Genomic DNA, 22,561 nt, shown 5'->3' with positions numbered 1-22,561 from the left:
AAAGGTAAAAGCTGAAACAACATTTAAATTTTTTGCTACTTATCCTGGATCTGTTATCTCCACCATTGTGTAAAATCATGACCTGAATAGTAACATAACACATAAAACTAAATGATTGTTTCCTCACATGAGCTAAATTTTTATACATTTAAATAGGGTCATCAACCCAAGGACAAAATCCTATTCACATCGAACCAATACATGTTGGTGTTTAATAATAACACCTTGCAAACAGTTCCCTAGAAAATTTGTTGATTTAGCTGTTTTCATTCCTTTGTCAAGTCAGCGTCTGAAGAAACCTGGAGGGCAGATCAAGCAGGACTGCATCCTTATTTTTCATGCAAATTCCAAAGCAACAGCCTATCTTAAAGCGTGTAGAGCATCTAACCTCACCATCTTACCCAATCATTAGTGTTTAAAACAAAATCTCCATCAACACTCAAGAAGGAGTTTTTGTTAGACTTACATCTTAAGTCCATTCGCTCACTATGGCGAGTGTAGAGGACCCTCTTAAATAACTCAAGTCTTTGAAACTCCTCTCTTGCCAATTACCATGGAACTGTAAAGACGTTTTTCATACACCGCAAACCAGGAAGTGCTCCTGTGCTGCAGATTTCCACAGTGGTATCCTTATATGTCAGCTGATTATTTAGTTATACTATCCAGGTATTGGTAGCCTTGAACCACTTCCATGACCTGTCTCTCTTGTCAGTCGTGTCCGAAAATTCTCATATAAACGTTTTTATCACACCCTATGCTAACAGGTGCACAAAGCAAGCATGCAGACGTGTAATATCCACTAACAAACACTTTCACTAGAATGGGAACTAAAATACTCTTTGGTTACTTTTAATGCGGCATTCCAACCAGTCAGATCATAATAGGGTTGTGAAGTGAAAACATATCAGAGCAACAAATGCTCAGCTGAAAAGCGTTAGGCCTCACAAGTTTACATTGCGGCTGCTGAAGGAAGTAGCGTATTAAAGTTAGTTTTAGTTCACTTTCTACATAGTCCTAAATGAAACAACTACAATCATTCACATAGTGGTGCCCTGTCCATCAAAGGATAAGCACCCTGCCTCCTCATGGCTAAATCTAACCAATCCAACCAACAAAGGCAACGGGTACTAGCCAATCAGAGGCAGAGCAGGGCAGGTCATGCCTTTACCACCCTAGGGGGGAAAATTTGTCTTGCATCACACTACTGAATGACACATCAGAGGGGATTTGGAAGTGCAGTGCCGACTGAAAAAAAATGAGGTTTCCTTATAAACCTGCACTACACCACTGACAATCAGACTGCATCAGTGGAATGTGTTCTTTTGAGTGATGTGTAACAGTAGCCAGCTAGGCTGCAAACCTCACTCTCCGACACCTTAAGATACGTGCTAGCTACTGATGCTCACACCCATGGCTTTTACCAGACTTTTTAAGAGGAGACATGCCACTTTAAAAATCCTCAATATAACTCTTTACTAGTCACTACTAGGGTTGGGTATTAAAATTTACTAGATACTAGTGCCAAAACCAGTACCCTAAAAGTGATACCGATAGCGATAGAGTACTTCATTCGATACCTTGAGTAAAATGCAACCTGTTGAAGCCATAGTAGTTGATTGGTATTATTATTGTTGTTGTTATGGACAAACAAGGTGATCTATTTACTTTTCTTTTTAATTATTTGAATTAACTTCCATCCAGCTGATTATACCAACTACATCTGATGTCGGCTGCTCTGTGAGTAAAAACAGCCGTTGCGCTGCCACCACAAAAACATTTAATTGATATGATGGAACGCAGTGATCGATCAGTGACAAGTGATGTGAATAGCAAATAAAAATGTACAGAGAAGTGTAAAAAGGATATCAGGAGATGAAACCAATGGAAAGCCAAGCTTGTGGTGAGGAACTTGCAACAGTAACAAACGTGCCTGAGACCGCAGCTGATGCCAGAGATGGGGACTTAAGTTTGAGACTCGGACTCGAGCCAAAGTCCGTTGCTCACTGGCTCTGAATACACATACAGTCAAACCGTTGGTTACAGGAGGGGTGGGATGTTGATCAGCCTGCAAATCACCAACCCAAACAAGCAGCGGAAGGAGGCTTCGGCAGACTACGCTGGATGCAGCTATGGGAGAAGTAAGACAGCGTTCCGTCTTCTGTGCACCACACAGCTGTAGCCTATTTAACAAGTTAAAATTATAGGCAAAATGTCCAGTTTTGCGGAGATGCTCTTCCATGTGAATTCCCTCCTGTTGATGTCCTATTCAGTAAACAGTAATAGATTCTGGAAACTCACAAACGGCATGGATCAGTCTCTCTTCCAATGATTTGTGCAGCGCGTCGTGTAGCCTACAAAAAGTTCAAGACAATTCAACTTCGGCAGCGGGCGGGCGTGTGCGTGATGCGAGCACATTCGCGACAGTTTCACAGGAATACACTACAGTTAACATGTGGGAAACGCTTTTTAAACTTTATTTTGGGGCAAAGTAATAAAACCTTTTCAGCGATTTTAATCAGATTTTACTGTTGATTCTATACTTGCAGTTTTCATGAAAGTCCAGTGAAAGTGCAGTAATGGCTCGCTCACCATTCATTCAGATAGGGGCCTGGTCTTGTTTGTCTACCATTACTGTCCGGAGGTGTTTCCAAGATGGCTGCCGAGTGGAAGGACTTGCCGATAAGGACTTTGGTTTTAGTCTCCTTGTTAGTGCTTCCGCCTACTTCACTCTCCGACGCCTTAAGAGACGTGCTAGCGATTGATGCTAGTGCCCATGAGGTTTTAGCCTCCTCGTTAGTGCTTCCACCTCCCACAAGAGGTCACAAGTTCACAATCACAGGGCCGGTTACAGATGCATACGCTTCACTATCTGCATAGATGGACACATCTAATTTGGTGTATCTAGGTGTGTCCAGGAGAACATTACCTGCCTGAATGCACAGTGTCAGCTGTTGGTGTTGGGTTTTTCATCATGTTAGCAAAGCCCTTTGGTTCCTACATTAAATGCTGCATCATTTTAGACAATTTTGTGCTTCTAACTTTGTATCAACAGTTTGGAGAAGACCCTCTCCTGTTGACAAAGCCTCCGTGCACAAAACCAGGTCCATAAAGAAAAGGTTTTGGTCTGTTGTGAGCAAAATATGAGCTTTCCATCTGAAGGTGTTAAGACATTTACCATCGTGTTAAGGCCACCAGCCACAGCCAAACCATACCTCTTAGCCATATTCACCCACATTCACCCAACATGATTTGTATTTATTTGGCTCAAGCTGAATGGCACGGTTGGATCGTCCGCCAGCCGCACTGAAAAATGCAACCAAATGTCCATTTTATGATCCGCCCACGGGGCTGCAGGGTGGATGCCAGCAGGGCAGACGGGTAGACAGTGTGTGGCTACCAGCAGTACGCTGAGGGGAGAGGGGAGTGTTTGCCGACTCCTTCCTGAACCAAACGGAGAACCAGATGTCGAGGAGCAAAGCTCAGTGGAGCGCGCTGAGGGGATGAATGGTTTCCTGAGCAAACTGCAGTTGCTTCTCTTAGAGACACATGGTTTTATTACAGCATCCACTGAAAGCAGGCCATAACCCAGAACCCAAACAGCAGTGATTGCCCCGTCTGACTCAGACTGGAGGTGTGAAGCCAAATCATGTAGTAGGATAAAGGGATTATCATTCCCAGGAAGAGAATTTTTTAATAGATCTATTGGCAATAACCGATAACAAATAAAGAAGGGGGAAAATGAAAGGGTCAGTTAACCCCTTTTATTCACTCAGTCACTCATCATGAACAGCTTATCCTGTACAGGGCTGTGGGGGGCTGGAGCCAATCCTGTGTCTAGTACATTTCATTTTGAATAGGGACCACGCTGCTGGGCCGTTATTTACTTTGTTCCTGACATTGTGTGTGAAGCCAATAATGGAGCTGAAGTCCAGTTACATGAGTGTCAAATGAAAGTTTGCGGTTGGTTCCTGTGTGATAAGTGGCAATTGTTATTTCACCACGGAAATTAGAATCTGTGTATTTTTATCTGTGTTTGTTCCTGCTACTGCATGTAGAGTCAGTAGCAATACTTTACTGTGATTAAAGTCCAGGACCATAGCTGTGAATGCAAGTTCACTGCTTGGAACTGTGTGGTAAAGTACCTAGCCACAGCAACCAGGATATTAGAGACCTTGCTTTGTGTGCCCTTTCCTCTTTTCTTATACTAACCTCCACACACGCACATGCTCTACCTGCATCCACACTGATACACTAATACACACCTGAAGCCCACAGCTGTAGCCTAAACGTGTTCCACGGCATGTTGGCGAGGGCAGAGCCACTCGCTCCTTCCGCCTCCATTGTGGGGATATCTCTTTGACATAATGCATTCCCTAGCCCCTTAACCTAACCTTAACCATCACATCTACATGCATAACCCTAACCCTTCCCCTTTCCCTAACCTAACTGTAATCTAAACCCTAAAACCATGTCTTAACCCTCAAAAAGCAGTCTCTACCTGTGGGGGCCCCACCCGGAAACACACACCTACACACATGTGCTTGCTGAGTGATGTATGCTTTGTTTTGCTTAGTATAGATGATTGGTTTATTAACTGAATGAGTCTGATCAGTGATCTGTGTTAGGGTTAAATAAATCTTATTGTACTTATAAAGAGCAGTTGCCTGTGGTTATTTGTGTACTGTGTTGTAGTAACAGCTGGCTGTGACGGTTAGTGCTACTGTCTAGCCTATTAATGTTAAATAATGTTCAATTATTGGCATTTATTGACGGGTAAAACCCCTTTTGAGACTATTTTCCCGTTATGGTGTATATGTGGTCATTGGTCCCTGATTCCATTGCCCCGTGTTTATTAATCTTTAAGCTATTGCTAACATCAGACTGAGTTTTCCTCTGGTTGTTACCTCATAGACACTCAGAGCTGAGGGAATCTTTGAGGAGGTGACACAGAAACACACCACATGTATTATTAGCTTGACAGATTGTTATCCTGACATGGCAGGCTACTGTTTTTTGTTCTGTACAAATAACCCAATAATTAATGCATGTCAGTTATTAAAAGATCACATTTCTATTTCAGTACCAATCTTTATCCAGCAACGTTTTAAAATCTCTTTTTGCTTTATTACTGAGAGCAAGGTGCAGTCAGTTTTCTAATGAATAACAGCTCTTGAGGGCAAAAGGCAAAACAATGTTTTGGCACATTATATGAAGCTGTTACCCCTGGTGTGCCATTCCCCATTTCAATAGACGTCCTCCGTTAGTGACCACAGAGCGACACAGCGCAGACATTCAATAACCAATATGTCAGCAGCAGTATTCGCTTAATGAATGGATCCCCTTCACTCTGACACATCGGGACATCTGCTCTGTCACTTAACACATTCAGACCGTGAGCCTTTTCTCTGCAGTGATCACGTAAACACAAAAAGTACGTCTGTCCTTTTTATGACAAGATGAATGTGCTCAGTGTTACTTCTTTCTTGTTTAGAAACATTTTCCTGCATTTAACAAGGCAGAACAGAAATACTACTACTATTTGTTGCAGTTGTTAAGTTGAAGATGAACTATATAGCGTACACACTGAAACTCCATAACAAATATGTAATAATACACATGCAGAAATGTGTGGAACATGCTGCAGTTCCTTTCAGACTGACTCAGACAATTACACAGGACAGCCAGCACCCAGGCTGGCATTTCAAAGCTGATGTGCGACAGTAATAGATAACACACACATTGAGTATGCGATGTGCGCACATATGTGTGATGAAAGGACATGCTGGTATGCTCCATTTCTTTTTGGGTACAGTAATGTGAGGATGAGATTTACCTAAAAACCAAACCAAGGATGAAGTCAAGTTTTTGCTTGAGAAAAGGGATCTGAAAACCTACTAGAGTGTTATAAGACTTGGACCAACGCACTGGTGTGATTGGAAATTGGATTGTTGCCATGCTAAAGGTCAGAAATGGGGGCTACAAGTTAACATGGGATGGATATTTCAGAAAAGACCACTATGGGATTAACAAAGTCATTGGTAATATTTTTTATCATGTGCTTTACGAGTTACAGAAGTAAAACTGAACCAGAACAGCTGGGTTACCTAGTAGAAAGGACATCTGACCCCAAGCTAGCATCTACAAGCAAAATGTTACTACGCATAAACTGCCACAAGCTCATTTTCAACTGTGGTCCTTAGCTTTCATGACTATAGTGAGGTTCTAAAAGGACAATTCCAGCATGAATATCAGTTTTGTTCAGTTTTACCAACATTTTAGCATACAGTTAAAAGTGCCTGTGGATTTTATGGAGGTTTTAAAGGGTCTAAATGCCGATTGCAGAGATCAATTTACATCAAAGTAGTATCAAATTTGAAGGCTAACAATATACCATGTATTAATTAGTCTTAAAGAGATAGCTTAGGATTTCTTAAGTGAGGTACTTATCCATAACCAGTGTATTACCACGGTAGATGGTCAACATGTTCCCAGACACTGGCCTTTCTCTTCTGCATTTGATATGTATTCCTGTGCATATTTCTGTGTTGACTTGTAATGGCAGACACTGCTATTACCAATGTAACCTCAAAAGAGTGAATATATAATGGGAATATTTTGAACAAAAAAAATGTTTTTAAAGAAAACATTAATGTCCACTTATAAGCTTTTTTCACAGCTTTCAATAGCATGCATGTCAGAGTCTTCATCAGTGGATGAAGTTTGCTCAGTCAATTATGGGACTTAGGTGATAACAAGTGGTTGTTCATAACAGCTCCATATCCAGCTCCAGCTTCATATAACTGGTGAAGGCGTCTTGTTAAGGTTCTTCTTTCAGCTTGAAAGGGTTGTGATTGAGGAAGTCTTTCTAAATGTTTACACAAAGACCATTAGCTACTGCTTAAAAGTTATTATTTTGGAATAGAAAAAGCACTGAACGAGTGACAGCTCAAAGCAAAGCTAAAGTAAAAGATTTGGTTCTGATGCATTTACAAACATAAGAAGGGCAAAGAATCTGAAGAATGAGTAAACTGCTCATGCTGGAATAGTCTTAGCAGCACAGGACACCACCTGGAATAGGCTGCCGGCAAATGTTGAGGGAGTTTTCATTTTCACAGCCTGGCGTTGCTCCCAGCCTAATTCCCAGTATCTGTTCCAGTATCTGTTGCAATTAAAAAATTATTTCTAAATAGAGATTTGTCAGATGACAGATGGACTACTCAGCCTGTTGCTGTCCTACGCATGTTTGTTTAACAACTAGATGATGAATTTTTATTGGATTTGTGGGCTTTGGCCCACTGCTGCAGAATGAATATGTGACACACTGGACTGACTGATTGACACAATGGAACGGATGGACGGAAATGCCATATATAAATCCACACAGGCTGAATAAAGGAGAGACCTGTGTGGCACGGTATGGTACGTTATGTAGGTAGGTACAGTGGCTTCACGATCCTACGTACATGGTCTGCAGGAGGCTCTGTGGAACCGTGCAGCCAGCCTTGGGAGGGAAGTTCCAAAACAATCCAGGCCCCATCTAGCAGTGGGTATAAAAATACAAGAGACAAGGTCTACTGTACTGGTGTTGGTGCATTGCAGGTGCAAAGGCAGTAATAGGATTCACAGAATTATAAGAGGAGACTTCATGCAATAAAAACTACACAGAGAAGACAGAAGGTATCATTAGGTAGGATTACAGAGATTAATGGGATCCTGTGGAAATGGCCATAAAAGACAAGGGAGATAAATTTGAAGGTTAACAAATAATAGAAAAAGATGCTAATCTACTTATTTATATATTAAAAATCAATAAATAATAAAAGCAGCTTATGCAATCTTTGGGAAATCCAGTGTTAGGTCTTTAAAGCCGCATTAACTGACTTTTATCAGCCTCTAATAGTGGCCAGAAAGAAGTGCAATACCACTGATTGTTATTTACATAGATAACGCTGTAGTCCCATTTCACAACAGACAGGAGGATCTAGAGCAGAGATCCAACAGAAACATCTAGCAAAGAGGAGATATATCAGCATGCAAAACATGCGAATAACAACACTGCTTTTCCACTGGCTCACTTGCAGTGCCAACCTCTATTGTTTAGCTCTTGAAAATGCCAGTGGGGGGGGGGGGGGGGGGGGGGGGGGGGGCTGAGAGTGGGGTTTGGACTCCAAGAAGCAAGAAGAGTTTTTCGAAAACAGAAAGAATCAGAAACACAGAGCAGGCATTGCAAGCCAGAGATCTCAGAAACTTTTTATCAGCAACCGTGAATCATTAAGACATATTAGGACCCTTTTCTTCTAAAGGACAGCTGAAACCTCACTTATTGCCTCTTTACCCTTAAAGTCAATTGGAAATTTTAATTCACCTCAATTTTTGTGTGAGAAAATGCAGACTATAATGATACAGCAGCAATTTTTCCATATTTTTTTTGCTGCGATTGAGTAATATCCTTAAAGCTGGTATTGCCAGAAGTTGTCTGTCCTGACTGGAACACTAAATAATTCCTAAAAACGTTGATAACATTTTGCCTCCTTCTCAACAAGCCTATATAGTTCAGGTTATCAGCTGTCAGTGGCTTAAGCTGCCTGTCCCCTAATAACTTCTAACATTTAGGAAAACCATCTGTGCTGTTAAGCTTGGATTCCACTCAGAAAAGAAAAACGCTAGCTAGTTAGCCTACCTTGCTAAAGTTATTTGATGTTATTTTTCATTCATTTCAACACCTGTTCTTTTTATGCAGCATTATAGAATGGAGGGGGGGTTAGCTAGCTTCAGCTGTCTCTCTTTCACGGGTCCAGTTATGTCAAAACTAATAGCAACAGGTTGTGTAACCTCAGCACTCCATATGTTACCCGGTGATTCGAATCAAGACAGGAAGTAACTAACAAAGGAAGTCACTGAGTAACATAGGGACTGCTCAAATTACAGATGGAAGTAAGCGACAGCTAACAACGGTGGCCTCCAGCTGGTTACCCGCATGTGTGGCCAATGGAATGTGGAAAGTGATATTACAGTAGCTAAATGAATAAATGTAATGTAATGTCCAGTAGCGTAGGGCATACGTCACTAGACACTAATGTAAAGGTTTTTTTCTTATAAATCTTAATTTCAGTTCGACTTCTAGTTTCTTGCATGCTAACACTTGTGGAAGATTCTGATAAATAGTTATTCTTAAATCCTTATTCCAAATATGGACGAAGTGGAGCAGTAATAAGGTGCGAGCTAGCATTGCTGTGTGGCACATGTAGGAACAAAAGCAGGAGTGTACTGTTCTTTGTAAATCTATTTATAAACCACAAGCTGAGAAACATATCCGCTCCCAAAGGGAAGACAGGCTCGGCTTCAGTGGCTGTTTCATGTGCTGAAGGCACAGTAGTGAAAAAAAGCCACCAAGTTTTATAGCTTTAAAACAGAATGTGGAAAACACTCCTTGCAAGGAAACAATGAAGGGAGCGAAGTCCTGGATCCTACAGACAAATTATAGGACTATTACAAAGGTTTTGAGTGGGAAACAACAAACAATGTATTTTGTTACATTCATCTTTCAGCTGATAGTTATGGTATGTCGTAACCAGGCCTTTTTAAAAATAAATAAAATTTGTCTTATGCGGTTTATTACTATTACAGTTGCAATTAGTAACAACTAACAAGTATTACTATCCAGATAGAATACAGGTGTCTTGTCACATTTCAGAGCCCTACAGGGTCTTTTTTTTTTCAAAAGAGCCTACCACTTCTTTTTTTTTTTTACCATTTTGCAATCATGCAATACAGCCTCAGCCTTTCAAATTTTGCTAGCAGCATTCAGCAAATGCAGACAGATTCAGGGCACCTCTAACACAAGCCTGCACCAAATTCAATCAACTTTTATGACTTCCACCTACTGTAGATTCATCATTCACTCTCCTCTGCTGCAAACCAAACATTATTTCCTTTAGCACGCACTGCCTCTCCCTGCTGTCTGTTTTAGAGCTGGGGTGTTTGCTGAAAGTGCAAAGACTTTTTCTGGAAGCAGCAACTTCAACACATGAATCCAACTTTAGTTTTTCATTGTCAATACAAGTGTAATACAGTGTAAAATACACATACTAATCTGTTTAGTTGTGTTGATAGGGACTGCTGTGGAGTAAATGGCGCACTTTGTTTCCTGCGGGGTCAATAAATTCAAACTGTCAAACATGCTATTCATGCCAATGCAGAGGCAGGCGATGGGAGGTGTGAGAGAGTGTGTGTGTGAGTGTGTGTGTGTGTGTGTGTGTGTGTGTGTGTGTAGTGGGGAGGTGAAGTAAAGGATAGAGTACAAAGCCTCAGCACCAGTATTCACACACGTCGTGCCAAAAAACCCTGTTCTCATTTTAACTCCTGTTGTCCTCTAACACAAAACAGCTCCAGCATATGTGAGCTGCATTTTTGCTTTATACAAATAAAGGAAGTAAAAATATTTTGTTACTCATGTCGGCTTCACAAAGAGTTTTAGCCTTGATTTTGGTACATAAACACTTCAGGATGACTGTTTCACACACAAGACAGAAACTGTTGAAAATCATGCTACAGCCAATTAAAACTTTACGGTACCTGTGGTGTAGAGCTTCTGCGGTCAGTACAGTCTGGTTTGCTTGGTTTTTTTGGTCTCTGCGTCCGTGTGTGCGTCCTTCAGGCTGCAAAGGACTGGAACAGTGTAAGCTGTGTGTATCTGTGGATGCACTAGAGGAAATGTGAGAGAGAGAGAGAGAGACGCAGAGTCTTGCGCTCTCTCTCTCTCTCTCTATCTCCCTCCCCATCCTGAAGATAAACAGAGAGCACGTGGCTTCACCAATGATGCAGCACACTGAAGATCACAGCACAGAGAAGTGAGGAGAGGAAACAAGTGACAAAGGGAGAAGAAGAAGGGAAGAAAATAAAAAAAAGAGAAAGAGTTGAGTCTGACTGAAAAAGAGATGTGTATATGTGCGTGGATGTCTGTCCTGTATGTGTGTGTGCGTTCATCTCATTCTTGAAAGCAGGACACTGCAGCTCTGAGTTGGCGAACGCGAGCCTTGAAATTACTCATGCTTTTGAGAACACGCTGACAAAATGGGAATAAATTCATCCAAATCTGAAAGAAAAAATCCTCCTCTGAACATCCAACTGCGACACCAAATGACTCCTTATCAGCTCACAGACATCCTCCCACACACACACGCACGAACACAAATACACACATACACATAGACAGACCAACACAACAGCCTGCAGGCAACCAGAAGAGCTTTGTTGTCTGCTTAAAGCTACTGTCAAAGGAAATGACCATGTTTGGGCAAAGACTACATTTAATCTAATATGACAAATTATAATAACAGATATTTTGGACATCAGATGCTCTTCAACTGTTCAAACTTTGTTTTTCAGGTCAGTTCCCGGCACCAGCAGATGTTTGGTTGAGAGTGGTTGTGGAGAGTCTAGTTGGGGATCTGGATGTTTTCCTCAGATAATGCAGCAGAGCAGGGTTGGGGTTGATCTATGAGGAGGGTTATAACTGCCCCTTCTAGGAATCAGAGGAGATTATTTGACTACCATCTGTTGTATCCTGGTTTTAGCCCGGTATATCGCAGCTCACATCTCTGGATTTGTCAGCATTTTAAAAACTCAAGATGTCCCTTTAGTGAAAGGCAGTTTCCCCAGTTGGAGAAACAGCCAGGCCAATCAGAGCGCTTGCGGGTTACACCAGAACACAAGAAAAGTGAGGGGTTTGAAAGTTGGAAAAGTTTACCTTTACGTAAATGAAGGCAAAACTCACCTTGAAGCTCCATAGTGATCGTTGGGAAAAACTGAAAAAAAGCCTGCATAATGAAAACGGATAGGTCAAACAAACACAGATCGAGGTCAGTGTTGACTGTTGAACGTGTTATGTCACATGACTTACATGATGTACTTATTATAAACCAGGATCGTTTCCAAAACCTAACCAAGTTGTTTTGTTGCCTAAACCGAACTAAACTACAGCTGTTTCACAACATTAACGACCTCTTACGTAAATACTTAAACCTGCAGTGCCGAACTTCAGTCTCGCCCTTCTGACAAAGAGAATATTTACACAACACTGTCGACACATGCTTATGAAGTATAGGACACCAGATTTAAAAACTTTGGTATCCTAAAATACAGAGAGATATACCTGAAAGCCTTAATGTGCCTTGATAAGCCTTGAGAATTCGTCTGGCACGGGCTTGAATTTATTAGACATTAATTTATAAGTAAAAGTCCCGCACTGTAGCTTTAAGATCTGGTATTTTCCAACGGTATATATAGAATATATATTATTATGTTTATATTGTCGTTTTGGGAATCACAAATCATGATTCCTGTCCTGCCCGGTCCTGATAACTATTTTTCCTGTCCGGTTCCAGTCCTCTTATGAATAGTGTAATTGACTCCCATCCCAGGATTTTTTTTAAAAAGGCCGGCCTCTAACCAGGACGCTGACTGGTATTTTGCAACAATAATTTCATTTTGGGACAGTTGACTATCGACCTATTTTGTCATTTAGATATGAGAATGTGTTATTTACACACTGACCTAATTGTTTTTTGTTTCCAGTAGGTAGCCTTAGTAACATACAGTCAGCCAGTAACTCTTTCACTCTATCACTCTTTTAGGTCAATACTCAGGATATAACACATAACCTAAATACAACAAAAATCCCTGCAAGTTCATTCTTTTTGGTTCAGTAAGGGAGTTTTTTCTAAGCCTCCGGGAAGAGCTCTGGGTTGTGAGGCATTTTTGGCAACACTTAACTGACTCAGCTGTTCTGTATTAACTTAAGTAGCTAGCTTGCAAATATTAGCCATCCAGCTCATTATGTTACATGCTGAAAGGATAACACACTGGCTAAATTAAAGTGACATTCTGGAATACGTCTTTATTGCCTCCTTGGTTAAACAGCCTTATTTTTTCTTTGGCATGTGTAATTGCCATAATACCCTTTGATAGCCTCATTGAGCTGGCTCATTAAGGTTTTCTCGTAGAAGAAAACAATGGTCTCTGTGAAGAGTCTTTAAAAAAAAGGCTCTATAATTCTAGTTTCTTTTTCCTGACTTACCGCCAATCCTACTCACTAATTGCCATAATTTGTTTGGGAATTTCTTTCCACTTGGCTGTCTTTTGGTTATTGGAACAGGCTCTCTTTTTTTGGGAAAAAAGTTGGCATATTTTGTTTGTATTTGATCCAAGCATGGCATGTCATGAATTTCAGTGATGTTGGCTTGTCCATATTGCAAATGAAAAGAGCCAGTTAAGTAGTGAACCAGCTGGCCCATGATGTAAGCTAAAGTAACCAAGAACAAGCTTAGAGTATTTGCTCCCCGTAGACGGTAACTCTATAAATGGAATCAAATTGCATTTACTTCCAAATCCACATGCAAAAAGATAAACATGTAATGAAAATGCTTAATACATGTACTGTATTGGTGAATCTGCAGTTGACTTCCCTGTGATTTCAGGTCATTATAAATTTAAAATCTTTAAATTGAGACAGTTTTTTTTAAGTTCAGAATTGGGAAACTAAATCTCGTATTTGTTGAAATGGAGCTATCCATTTGTCTGTTTATCCCTCTATCCCTTTATCCCACCAACCTTTTCTTCCCTTGCCCTGCTCGGTACGTGTCTCTTTTTTCTCATGGACAGTATGACCTACTTAGCACACAACAGTCTGACTGACTAGACAGCAGCTTCAAAGTGATAGAGGGCTTACAAAAACACTCTCTGCTAACTTTCTTGATTTATTTTTTTTAACCATCACTCTGGAATTCTTTTTTATTATTATTTAAACAAATGTATGACTCAACCCTTCATGGTCTAAGCACATGCTGTACCATGTTATGGAACATTTAATAAAATTCAGATGGAATTGTTTAATGCCTTATGTAACATGCAGCCTAATTTCCACAGGCACATACAAATTTAGAGCATTTTGTGCAAAAATTAGATTGCATCATCTTGAATCTTGCAAGAAGATTCTCACTAGTTTAAATCCTTGGTTTGCCCTTCACTGACGGGTATCATCAATCTATGATGTAAAGTGAATTCCAGGATATATACAATTGGTAATAATGGTCAGTGGTGTTACAGGAAGTGATCATTTTCCCTTGGCTTTAAGGACCTTTATAGTCAGCTTCATCTGTTTAGCTGTCCAGCCCACAACATTACTGTTTTGGTTCACTCTCACTGCTCTCATAACCTTGTTTTTGGCTGCAGCAGGCAGCTGTGTTCAGTGATAAAGCTGTAAAAACCCACTTTACACTACCTTCTCAGAACCAAACAGCTGACAGACACAGTTAGCAACTAGCTGGCAAACAAAGAGGAGGATTTAGCTGCTGAAGAACCAAATATTCCCCTCAGGAGTTGGTAGAGACTAGGGCTGCGCCTGAAGAATTTCTTAGGCAACTAGTAGTCAGAGTACAGAGAAATACAAAACCATAATAATGAGCCAAAAATATACAATTTACAAGGGTCACAAATCATTACTGCCAAGAGCGTCACTTTGTGTTGAGAAAAAACTCACAGGTAACCAATTAAGGGCAGGAAGTTAGAAGCCTGTCTGCAGCATATTGAATTAGCTGTTTCCCTTACTAATTCAAGAATACAGAGCATTGCAGTAGTTAAGTCTTGAGGAAAAACAGGTATGGATGACCTTCTCAAAGTCAGCAGAGGAGAGGAATGTTCTAATCTTTGTTAGGTGTCTCTGCTTGGACAAAAACAGGACTGCACCACTTTGGTCACCTGAGCATCAAAAGACAGCACTGAGGCAAAAATGACACCAAGGTTGCGGGCTTCTTTCTGACCGTTATCTGAAAGGACACCCAGGCTAGTGGTGAGATTATTAAGGTAGCTAGTGCTGGGTCTGACAGGGGTAAAGACAGCTATTTCTGATTTTGTGTCGTTATTAGACATCCAGGCTTTTATCTCAGCGAGGCAAGAGAGAAAACAAGAAACATCGGTAGAACCAGGCCTTAACGGGACATAAAACATTACCCTCAGATTCTTTAGCAAGGCAGTGGTTGTCTTGGAGGTGTGTTTGGGGTCGTTATTATTTTGTGATACTGCCCTGTGGCCCAGTCTCCGAAGGGAAGGGATCATGCTCTGCTTCAGTACATGAACTGTAGCTCCCCAGTGCCGGCAGCCCTCATGCAGCCCCAGACCAGGACACTCACCACCATGCTTGGCTGTAAGCCACACACTTGTCTTTGTACTCCTCACCTTGTTGTCGCTACACACGCCTGACACCATCTGAACCAAATAAGTTTATTTTTATTACTTTATTTGTTATATATTATTACTTTATTGCCAAGTAGTGTTTTACAAATACAAGGAATTTGCTTTGGTAATAAGGTGCTACACATAGACAAACATACAGTTGACATAAATAAATGTAGAAATATATAAATATGGAATAGACAATGCAAGTTATATAAGAATAATAAAAAAACAGAGAAAAATATTTTTAAATTTGCAGAGAAAGAACAACATCGCAGATATTTAACAAGTGCATTATTCCAGGTTTGTGTTGTGCAGAATTAAGTCTGCTTGTCTTCAGCAAACTGCAGGCTTTCTTGTGCACCTTCTTTAGTAGAGGCTTCCTTCTGGGACGACAGTCATGCAGACCAATTTGATGCTGTGTGCGGTGTATGTACTGTGCACTGTCACGGCTGTCGCTGTCACCTTTGTGTTTCCCCTTTTCCCTGTCTCACCTCTACCAAGTAGGCTGTGTCCCTGGGGAATGAATTCCTTGCTTATTAGCTGTACATTGTGTTTAGGGAAACATTTGCATACCTTTGTAGGTTAGCTCCACATTGGGTGCAGTGGAGAAATTCACTTATTGTTTTGTTTACTATTGTGTTAGTTTTCACCAGCTGGAGTGGGTGCTGTGTTCTTTTGTAGCAAGTATCAACTCTGCTTAAAACGATAGATAGGTACAGGCCTCCTTTTGAGGACCTTTTTATTTTAACTTGGTTTGTTATTTTCGCAGCACCCTCGTCCACCCTCCTTTTGTTTTTTTGTTACCTGTCTACATCTCTCTGTTACCAATAAAAGTTACCTTGTTAAGATCTATACCAGTTGTGCCTATATGTTTATGGCCCCCACTCCCCTAGACCAACAGGGGGTCGTAACAGCACTGACAGGCTGACCCCCCACCCCTTCAACCTCTGCTGCAATGCTGGCAGCACTCATATGTCTATTTCCCAAAGACAACCTCTGGATATGACGCTGAGCACGTGCACTCAACTTCTTTGGTCGACCATGGCGAGCCAGAGTGGAACCTGTCCTGTTGAACCACTTTTTGGTCTCGGCTTCCGAGCTGAAGCTCAGTTTAAGGGTCTTGGCAATCCTCTTATAGCCTAGGCCATCTTCACGTAGAGCAACCATTATTTTCAGATCCTCAGAGACTTCTTTGCCATGAGGTGCCATGTTGAACCTCCAGTGACCAGTATGAGGGAGTGTGAGAGCGATAACACCATATTTAACACACCTGCTCCCCATTCACACCTGAGACCTTGTAACACCAACGAGTCACATGACACCGGGGAAGGAAAATGGCTAATTGGGCCCAATTTAAACATTTTCACGTAGGGGTGTACTCACATTGTGGCTGTGTGATGTGTTATTTTGAGGGGACATTTACATTTTTATACGAGCTGTACTCTCATTACTTTACATTGTAGCATAGTGTCATTTCTTCATTGTTGTCACATGAAAAGACATCAAATATTTACAAAAATGTGAGGGGTGTACACACTTATGCGAGATACTGTATATGGTGAATAACAGTGGCCCCAAGATCGACCCCTGGGGGACCCCACAAAATAGAGGAGCATGAGAGAAGGAGGCTTCTTCAAGGATCGAGGAAAATGACAAACCAATCCAGGGCCACATCTCTGATGCCAACATACCCACTGTGTAGGTAGATGCATATGGATTATGGTAAGTCAGCTCCCAGCAACTCAAATAGTGGCATCGGCAGCTAGCAGTGGCACTTCCGCTGGCAGCCTGAGGTGCCGCACCACCTGCCGCTGTTTCTGTGGTATTTCCTGAGATGCCACAGGATCTACCGCTGTTTGTGTGGTAAATGCGCCAGGGTTTGTTTTAACTGAAACAAACAGGTTAGGTGTGAAGGCAAAACTCACAAAATAAATTCATTGGGAAGTGGAATCAAAGACAATACAAAAGGCCAGTGTTAGTGTTTGACATATGCATTGCATATTGACATCAGCAAAACTCAAGAGGCATGTTGGCATACATAGCAAAACCAAAGCAGAATGCTACTAATAGAAAGTAAGTCTTTTGCAGTAAAATAAGGTTATAAAACGTGAATATAAATTGCAAGTCAAACCAAAATTAACATTGCCAAATTAAAACCATAAAAGGTCCAGAGTGTAATATTTCTGAGGATCTATTGACAGAAATGCTTTATAAGATCCATAACTATGTTTTCAGTGGTGTATAAAGACCTTACATAATGAACCGTTATGTTTTTATTACCTTAGAATGAGACATTTTTATTATATTTCTATTCTTTCTATCTCCGCCTTTCCATGGGCGCCGCCATGTTTCTACAGGAGCTGAAAACAGACAAACAGCGCTACAGAGTGCGTTTCGTCACTACCTTCTTCTTCTTCTTCTTCTTCTTCTTCTTCTTGTAGCATTCCGGCAGTGTAGACGCTCATCACTATGTTGAATACTTAAATGAATAATTAAATAATATAAGTGGAGTGGTAGACTAGACAGTTGGTTTGCAACCTCACCGCTAGATGCCACTAAATCTTACACACAAAAATGTTTAGAAACTTATTATACTAAAGAAGAAACAGCTTGTGCCGTTTTTTCAACTCGGCTCGACTCGACTCGGTTTGGCCGTGCTCCGTTTTCCATTGCAGATAGTACCCCTCAATGTAACTGGTCATCATAGGGACACCACACACAACTGCCGCAACGTAATTTTCAATGCGACACCCACACCAGCGACCCACACAGCTGTCTCTTGATTTAAGTTAAAACGTTTCAACATGCCTCAGAATGTAAAGACAGATAAGCAGTATGAAAACCTTCCAGCTGTGTTTTCCTCTGCCGTTGTTGCTGCAGCGGCCTGTGTGACAGCGGGAGCAGAGGGCTCTGTGAGCGGGCGGCTGGCCGGCATCACAAGCTCCTCCCGGGGGTTGGTGCAGGCTTTCCCTGCCGCCACTTGCGGATCTCCTCAACTCCGAAAACTTTCAAGCACATTTTTGTTCCGACATCACTTCTCGTAAAACTGTCAGTATTCAAAATCTACACATTTGATTTCTCACCTCAAAATTTCTCAGAAGTGGATTTAATGATGAATAACGTATGAAAATTGTAAAATATAAAACGTTCTGTTGCTAGCCTCTGTCTGGTGCGTGCAATGATGACGCAGTGAATAGTGACTATTCTCTCTGACCAATGAGTAAGCCGTGTTTTCACGTCACATTTTAGTATCGCCTCAGCCCGGTTGGAACCTCGACAGGGGTGATCCCAAAAAAAGCCTGTTAGCTGGTACAGGTACAACTTTTCCACATGGAAAACCAAAAAAAGGCGAGGCGAGTCGAGCTGGTACCATGCTGTGGAAAAGGGGCTTTAATTGCCAAGAAGGTTTTAGACATCCAAGGGATTTGCTTTTGTCTTGGCGCATTCACAAGAAATGATGTAGTAGGTGGAAAATATTAGACTTGAGAAAGGAAAGTACTGCAAGAAAAATATCATTAATATAAAATTGGCAATAAGATCTAAAAATTATAAAAGATTAATAAAGACTATGCATACAATATGGCTGTTATTTAAATAACATTTTGTGCAGGGGTGTGCAGTGTAGGAATCAGGTATACTATTGATTATGATTTTCTTTTAAATAAAGGTTGAAAGTTTTTGTCAGTTGAGTTTAAACCAGTGATTTAAAACCTCAGTTGATATTTCAGATCAAAAGGGATTATATTAAATTATCATACTTCGAGTGCAATAATGCATAAGCTGCAGTTCTCTGGATTTGAAGTCTCTAAAAAACACATTTTGGCAGCATATCAACTATTAAGTGTGCATGACAGCATGACAGATATTAAGATATCAGATTAATTGGAACCAAAGTGGAGACTAACTGCTGTGTGCTTTTGTCCTTGCTCTAGTTAAAATTGTAGCATGACTCTGTACTTCTTGTAACTATTAAGCTAGGAGGAGATGCACTTGAAATACAGCGCGACACTAAGTGACTTCCGTGTTACAAGAGAAAAGCTCTGTGTTGCAACAATCCCCTGATACTTTCGTCCTGCCCCAAACAACAAGGCACAGCTCCCAAATGGAGTTTGAGGTTGCTGTTTTTTTTCCTGTGACCAGTGAAAAGTTGATCAACTAAGACTCTTCCTAAAGGTTTAGTCGACTGTTAGTCACTACAGAGCAGAAAAACAGATACACCAAGAGCTTTGCAACCAGTTAATCAAGTTGTTTTAGTTAACATGTTAGCAAACTGGAGTCCCCATTAGCAGTTATGGGATGTTATTCTCAAAAGTGTCTGGACACTGGGTGAATGAAACGTTCACTCTACTTCTAGCTCTGTTTTGCGCTCCACAAACTCCTGAGAAAGATAGCTGGCTCTTGAATGTTAACCCTTTTTCAACAGCTATTTGCTGTTTGCCATTTAGTACTAGGCAGGGAGTGTACAGTGGGTTTATCAGAGCGTTCATGCTGGCTAGTGTTTCCTGAGGTTGATAGCATAAATTGATGCATACAATCAATGTACTGCAAAACCAAAGCAACCAGGCAAAAAAGGCTAGGTAAGGGCTGGTAAGTTGATAATTGGTGATAATTCTCATTGATTACTGTGCCATGAGCTGATCTTTAATCAGTCATTTGATTGAATGTTATCAAAAATGATAATAATGACATTTCTATAATTATAATAATTAAAATTTTTGAGTGCACTGTTTTTGCTGTTTTGGAATATGTTTCCTGTATTTGTGTTGTCTTAAAATATTGTCATTGTTTCACTGTATTTGGCTATAATTATTTATACCTCATCCATTTTTATCAATTTGTGTGGTTACATCAGTAAAAATGTATAATTACACTTCTTGACTTGCTCATCTCGTCTGTAAATTAAACTATAGTCATTAATGCTAATCTCAACAAGACTTTAACAACAACTTAACATACGGGCCACCCTACAGTGAGGCTGGAGACTGTTACAATTGGGTAACAAGACGACCACAGGCTCAATCTCTGCAATCTCCTAATGTGTCCATCAACAGTCACATATCCTGCAAAAATGGCCTGTAGCGAAAGACTGAGTTTGCTGCAAATTGCCCTAGCCTACAATTTCAGTAAGATGCATAAATTACAAAATAAAATGTAAAAAGTAAAGTTTTTTCATCGAAAATGTGACTACCTACTGAAAATGGCATGTTGTGTTAAATAGCATCTTTCCTCTGGGAAAAATTCAAGTCTGAAGGACGAGAGATGGGATCCCTTCATAAACCCTCTGACAGCCAGCAGGAGCTTTTTCTGACGTGTGTGCGTCATGTGGAATCATTTGATATCTGTTGACACATGTCCCAAGCTTTTAGGTTCAAAGTCTCAGAATTGTCCCTGGCAAATTAGACATGGTCTTTCTCTCAAAGGCTGCGCAATACCATAAGCTTAGCACACAAAAAGAGGCTGGGAGGGTGGAGGGAGCTGCATCAACAAATGCCATTGGCATGACCATATCAGCACAACAAAAGTGGTAAGTGTCGGATTATAATGGCTGTGCAGTATATCTGAATATGAACATGATTGGACATCACTAGTCAACTGGTAGCCAAGCAGTAGATATATAAGCCAATGATGCCGAAGCATGAATGAAGCAGCTCATGCCAATCAACTAATGCTATGATCAGTTTAGGATGCCTCATTGTAATACACGTCTGTTCAATGTATTATCACATTTATATCTAGACCATTTCCAAAGGAAAAATGAAAGTTAAATGTGTGTGGAGCTCTAGCCACCATGAAGTCGACATCATCGTCAAAGTCATTTTATTTGTCATATGCACCGAATAACATTGCATAAAAGACAATCTTGTGACATGGCTTGTGACAACTACACAGTAGGCATTAAACATTCAATATTATGTATATAAGTGTGGTAGTGCCTATGGAGGGTACATTAACAAAGTGGAAATAAACATTTATTTACATGAAAAAGACCAGAGTGTAACAAGTGTTTGTTGAGAAACAGTATGGCCTGGGGGAAAGAAACGATGTTGCGTGCTTTCCTAAGGCATCGCTTGCGGTAGATGCCTTGAGCGTAAGAAAGATGGCAGCCGATGAAGTGCTCCGCTGTCTTTATCACCCTCTAGTGAGGCGCTTTTGTGCAGATTTTACCACCCAGTCTGTTTGCCTAACCACGTGAGTTTGTCGATGAACACACAGAAGAACTTGAAGACGGAGACTTGCTCCAATTCAGTTTCGGCATGACCCCTCTTTCAGTTTACTGAAGTCCAGAATCATCTCCTTAGTTTTGCTGACTTTAAGAGAGATGTTGTTGATGTCCTGGCACCATGTTACCAGGTCAATTACTACCTCTTTGAAAGCGGTCTAATTGATGGGACCCAGGGCAGTGGAGATGACTTTGAGCTGCGTATGCAGCCCTGGGAGGATCCGGTGCTCAGAGTCAGTGCAGAGGATGTGAGGTTGCCCATTCTCACCACTTGGGGTCTGCTCATCAGGAAGTCTAGGATCCAGTTGTAGTCAGAGCTGTTTATATCCAGGATCCTGAACTTGGGAATAAGCTTAGCATGTTACAGTTAATGTTGAATGCTCAGCTGTATACCACGAAGAGCATCCTCACATTTATGTTGCCCTTTTCCAGGTGGGAGGGAACGGTGTGTGCCATCAGCGTGATGGCATTGTCTGTAGATCTGTTGTTTGGGTATGCAAATTGTAGGGTCCAAGGTGTCAGAAAGAATGGAGCTGATGTGGGTCCTGACCAACGACTCAAAGCACTTCATGATTATGGAGGTTCTTTAGGCAAGTGACGGAGCTGTTGTTGGGTACAAGGACAATAGTGGTCTGAAGCAGGTGGGGACTGCAGACTGGTTCAGGTAGAGGTTATGAGTTAAATGTCTTTACAACTGTTGGCTAGATTGTCACTGAAATTTTCCTCTCCAGAAAAGACCGCTTGTATAGCATACTTAATATACTTTGGTTTATAACCAAATACCTGCTAAACTACATTTACATTTACATTTACTCATCTGGCAGCTGCTTTAATCCAAAGCGACTTACATTTGAGAAACAACATACAAGCATCAACAAAGCATCTAATACAGCACGAGATCTACAACTGACTAGTACTACATACTAGTAACAGCAGCAATAAATACTAGTAAGAGCTATAAATACTAGTAAGTGCTAATAGCACATATCGCATCAATGGGGTAAATACCTAGGCAAAGAAGAGTTAACAAAAAAGTGCTATCAATACAAGACAATTGTAAGGGCATAGAAGAAGAAGAGCACAGGAAGTGCATGTTAGAGGTGTTAT

At 40.9% G+C, this 22,561-nt stretch overlaps 1 protein-coding gene across 6 annotated transcripts in view; it reads right to left on the bottom strand.

Moving 5' to 3' along the window:
* The window catches only part of ndrg4 (NDRG family member 4), a 58,894-nt gene extending 48,168 nt beyond the window's left edge, over window positions 1-10,726 (bottom strand). For 3 of the 6 annotated variants that reach the window (XM_038706845.1, XM_038706846.1, XM_038706848.1), the window contains exon 1: window positions 10,576-10,726. Coding sequence is in view for 3 of the 6 variants with exons in the window: in XM_038706847.1 (XP_038562775.1) it covers window positions 7,464-7,537 (74 nt within the window). In the remaining 3 variants the exon portion in view is untranslated. Of the gene's footprint in view, window positions 1-7,463; window positions 7,538-10,575 lie in introns of all 6 variants that reach the window. The other 3 variants (XM_038706847.1, XM_038706853.1, XM_038706849.1) reach the window with 2 other exon arrangements.
* Window positions 10,727-22,561: the final 11,835 nt, after the last annotated feature.

The sequence above is a fragment of the Micropterus salmoides genome, unplaced genomic scaffold (assembly GCF_014851395.1).
Source record: "Micropterus salmoides isolate LMB-PRFRI ecotype aquatic unplaced genomic scaffold, ASM1485139v1 Ms_hic_scaffold_8, whole genome shotgun sequence".
Taxonomy (NCBI): Eukaryota; Metazoa; Chordata; class Actinopteri; order Centrarchiformes; family Centrarchidae; genus Micropterus; species Micropterus salmoides.
This window is presented reverse-complemented; position numbering and strand designations above follow the sequence as displayed.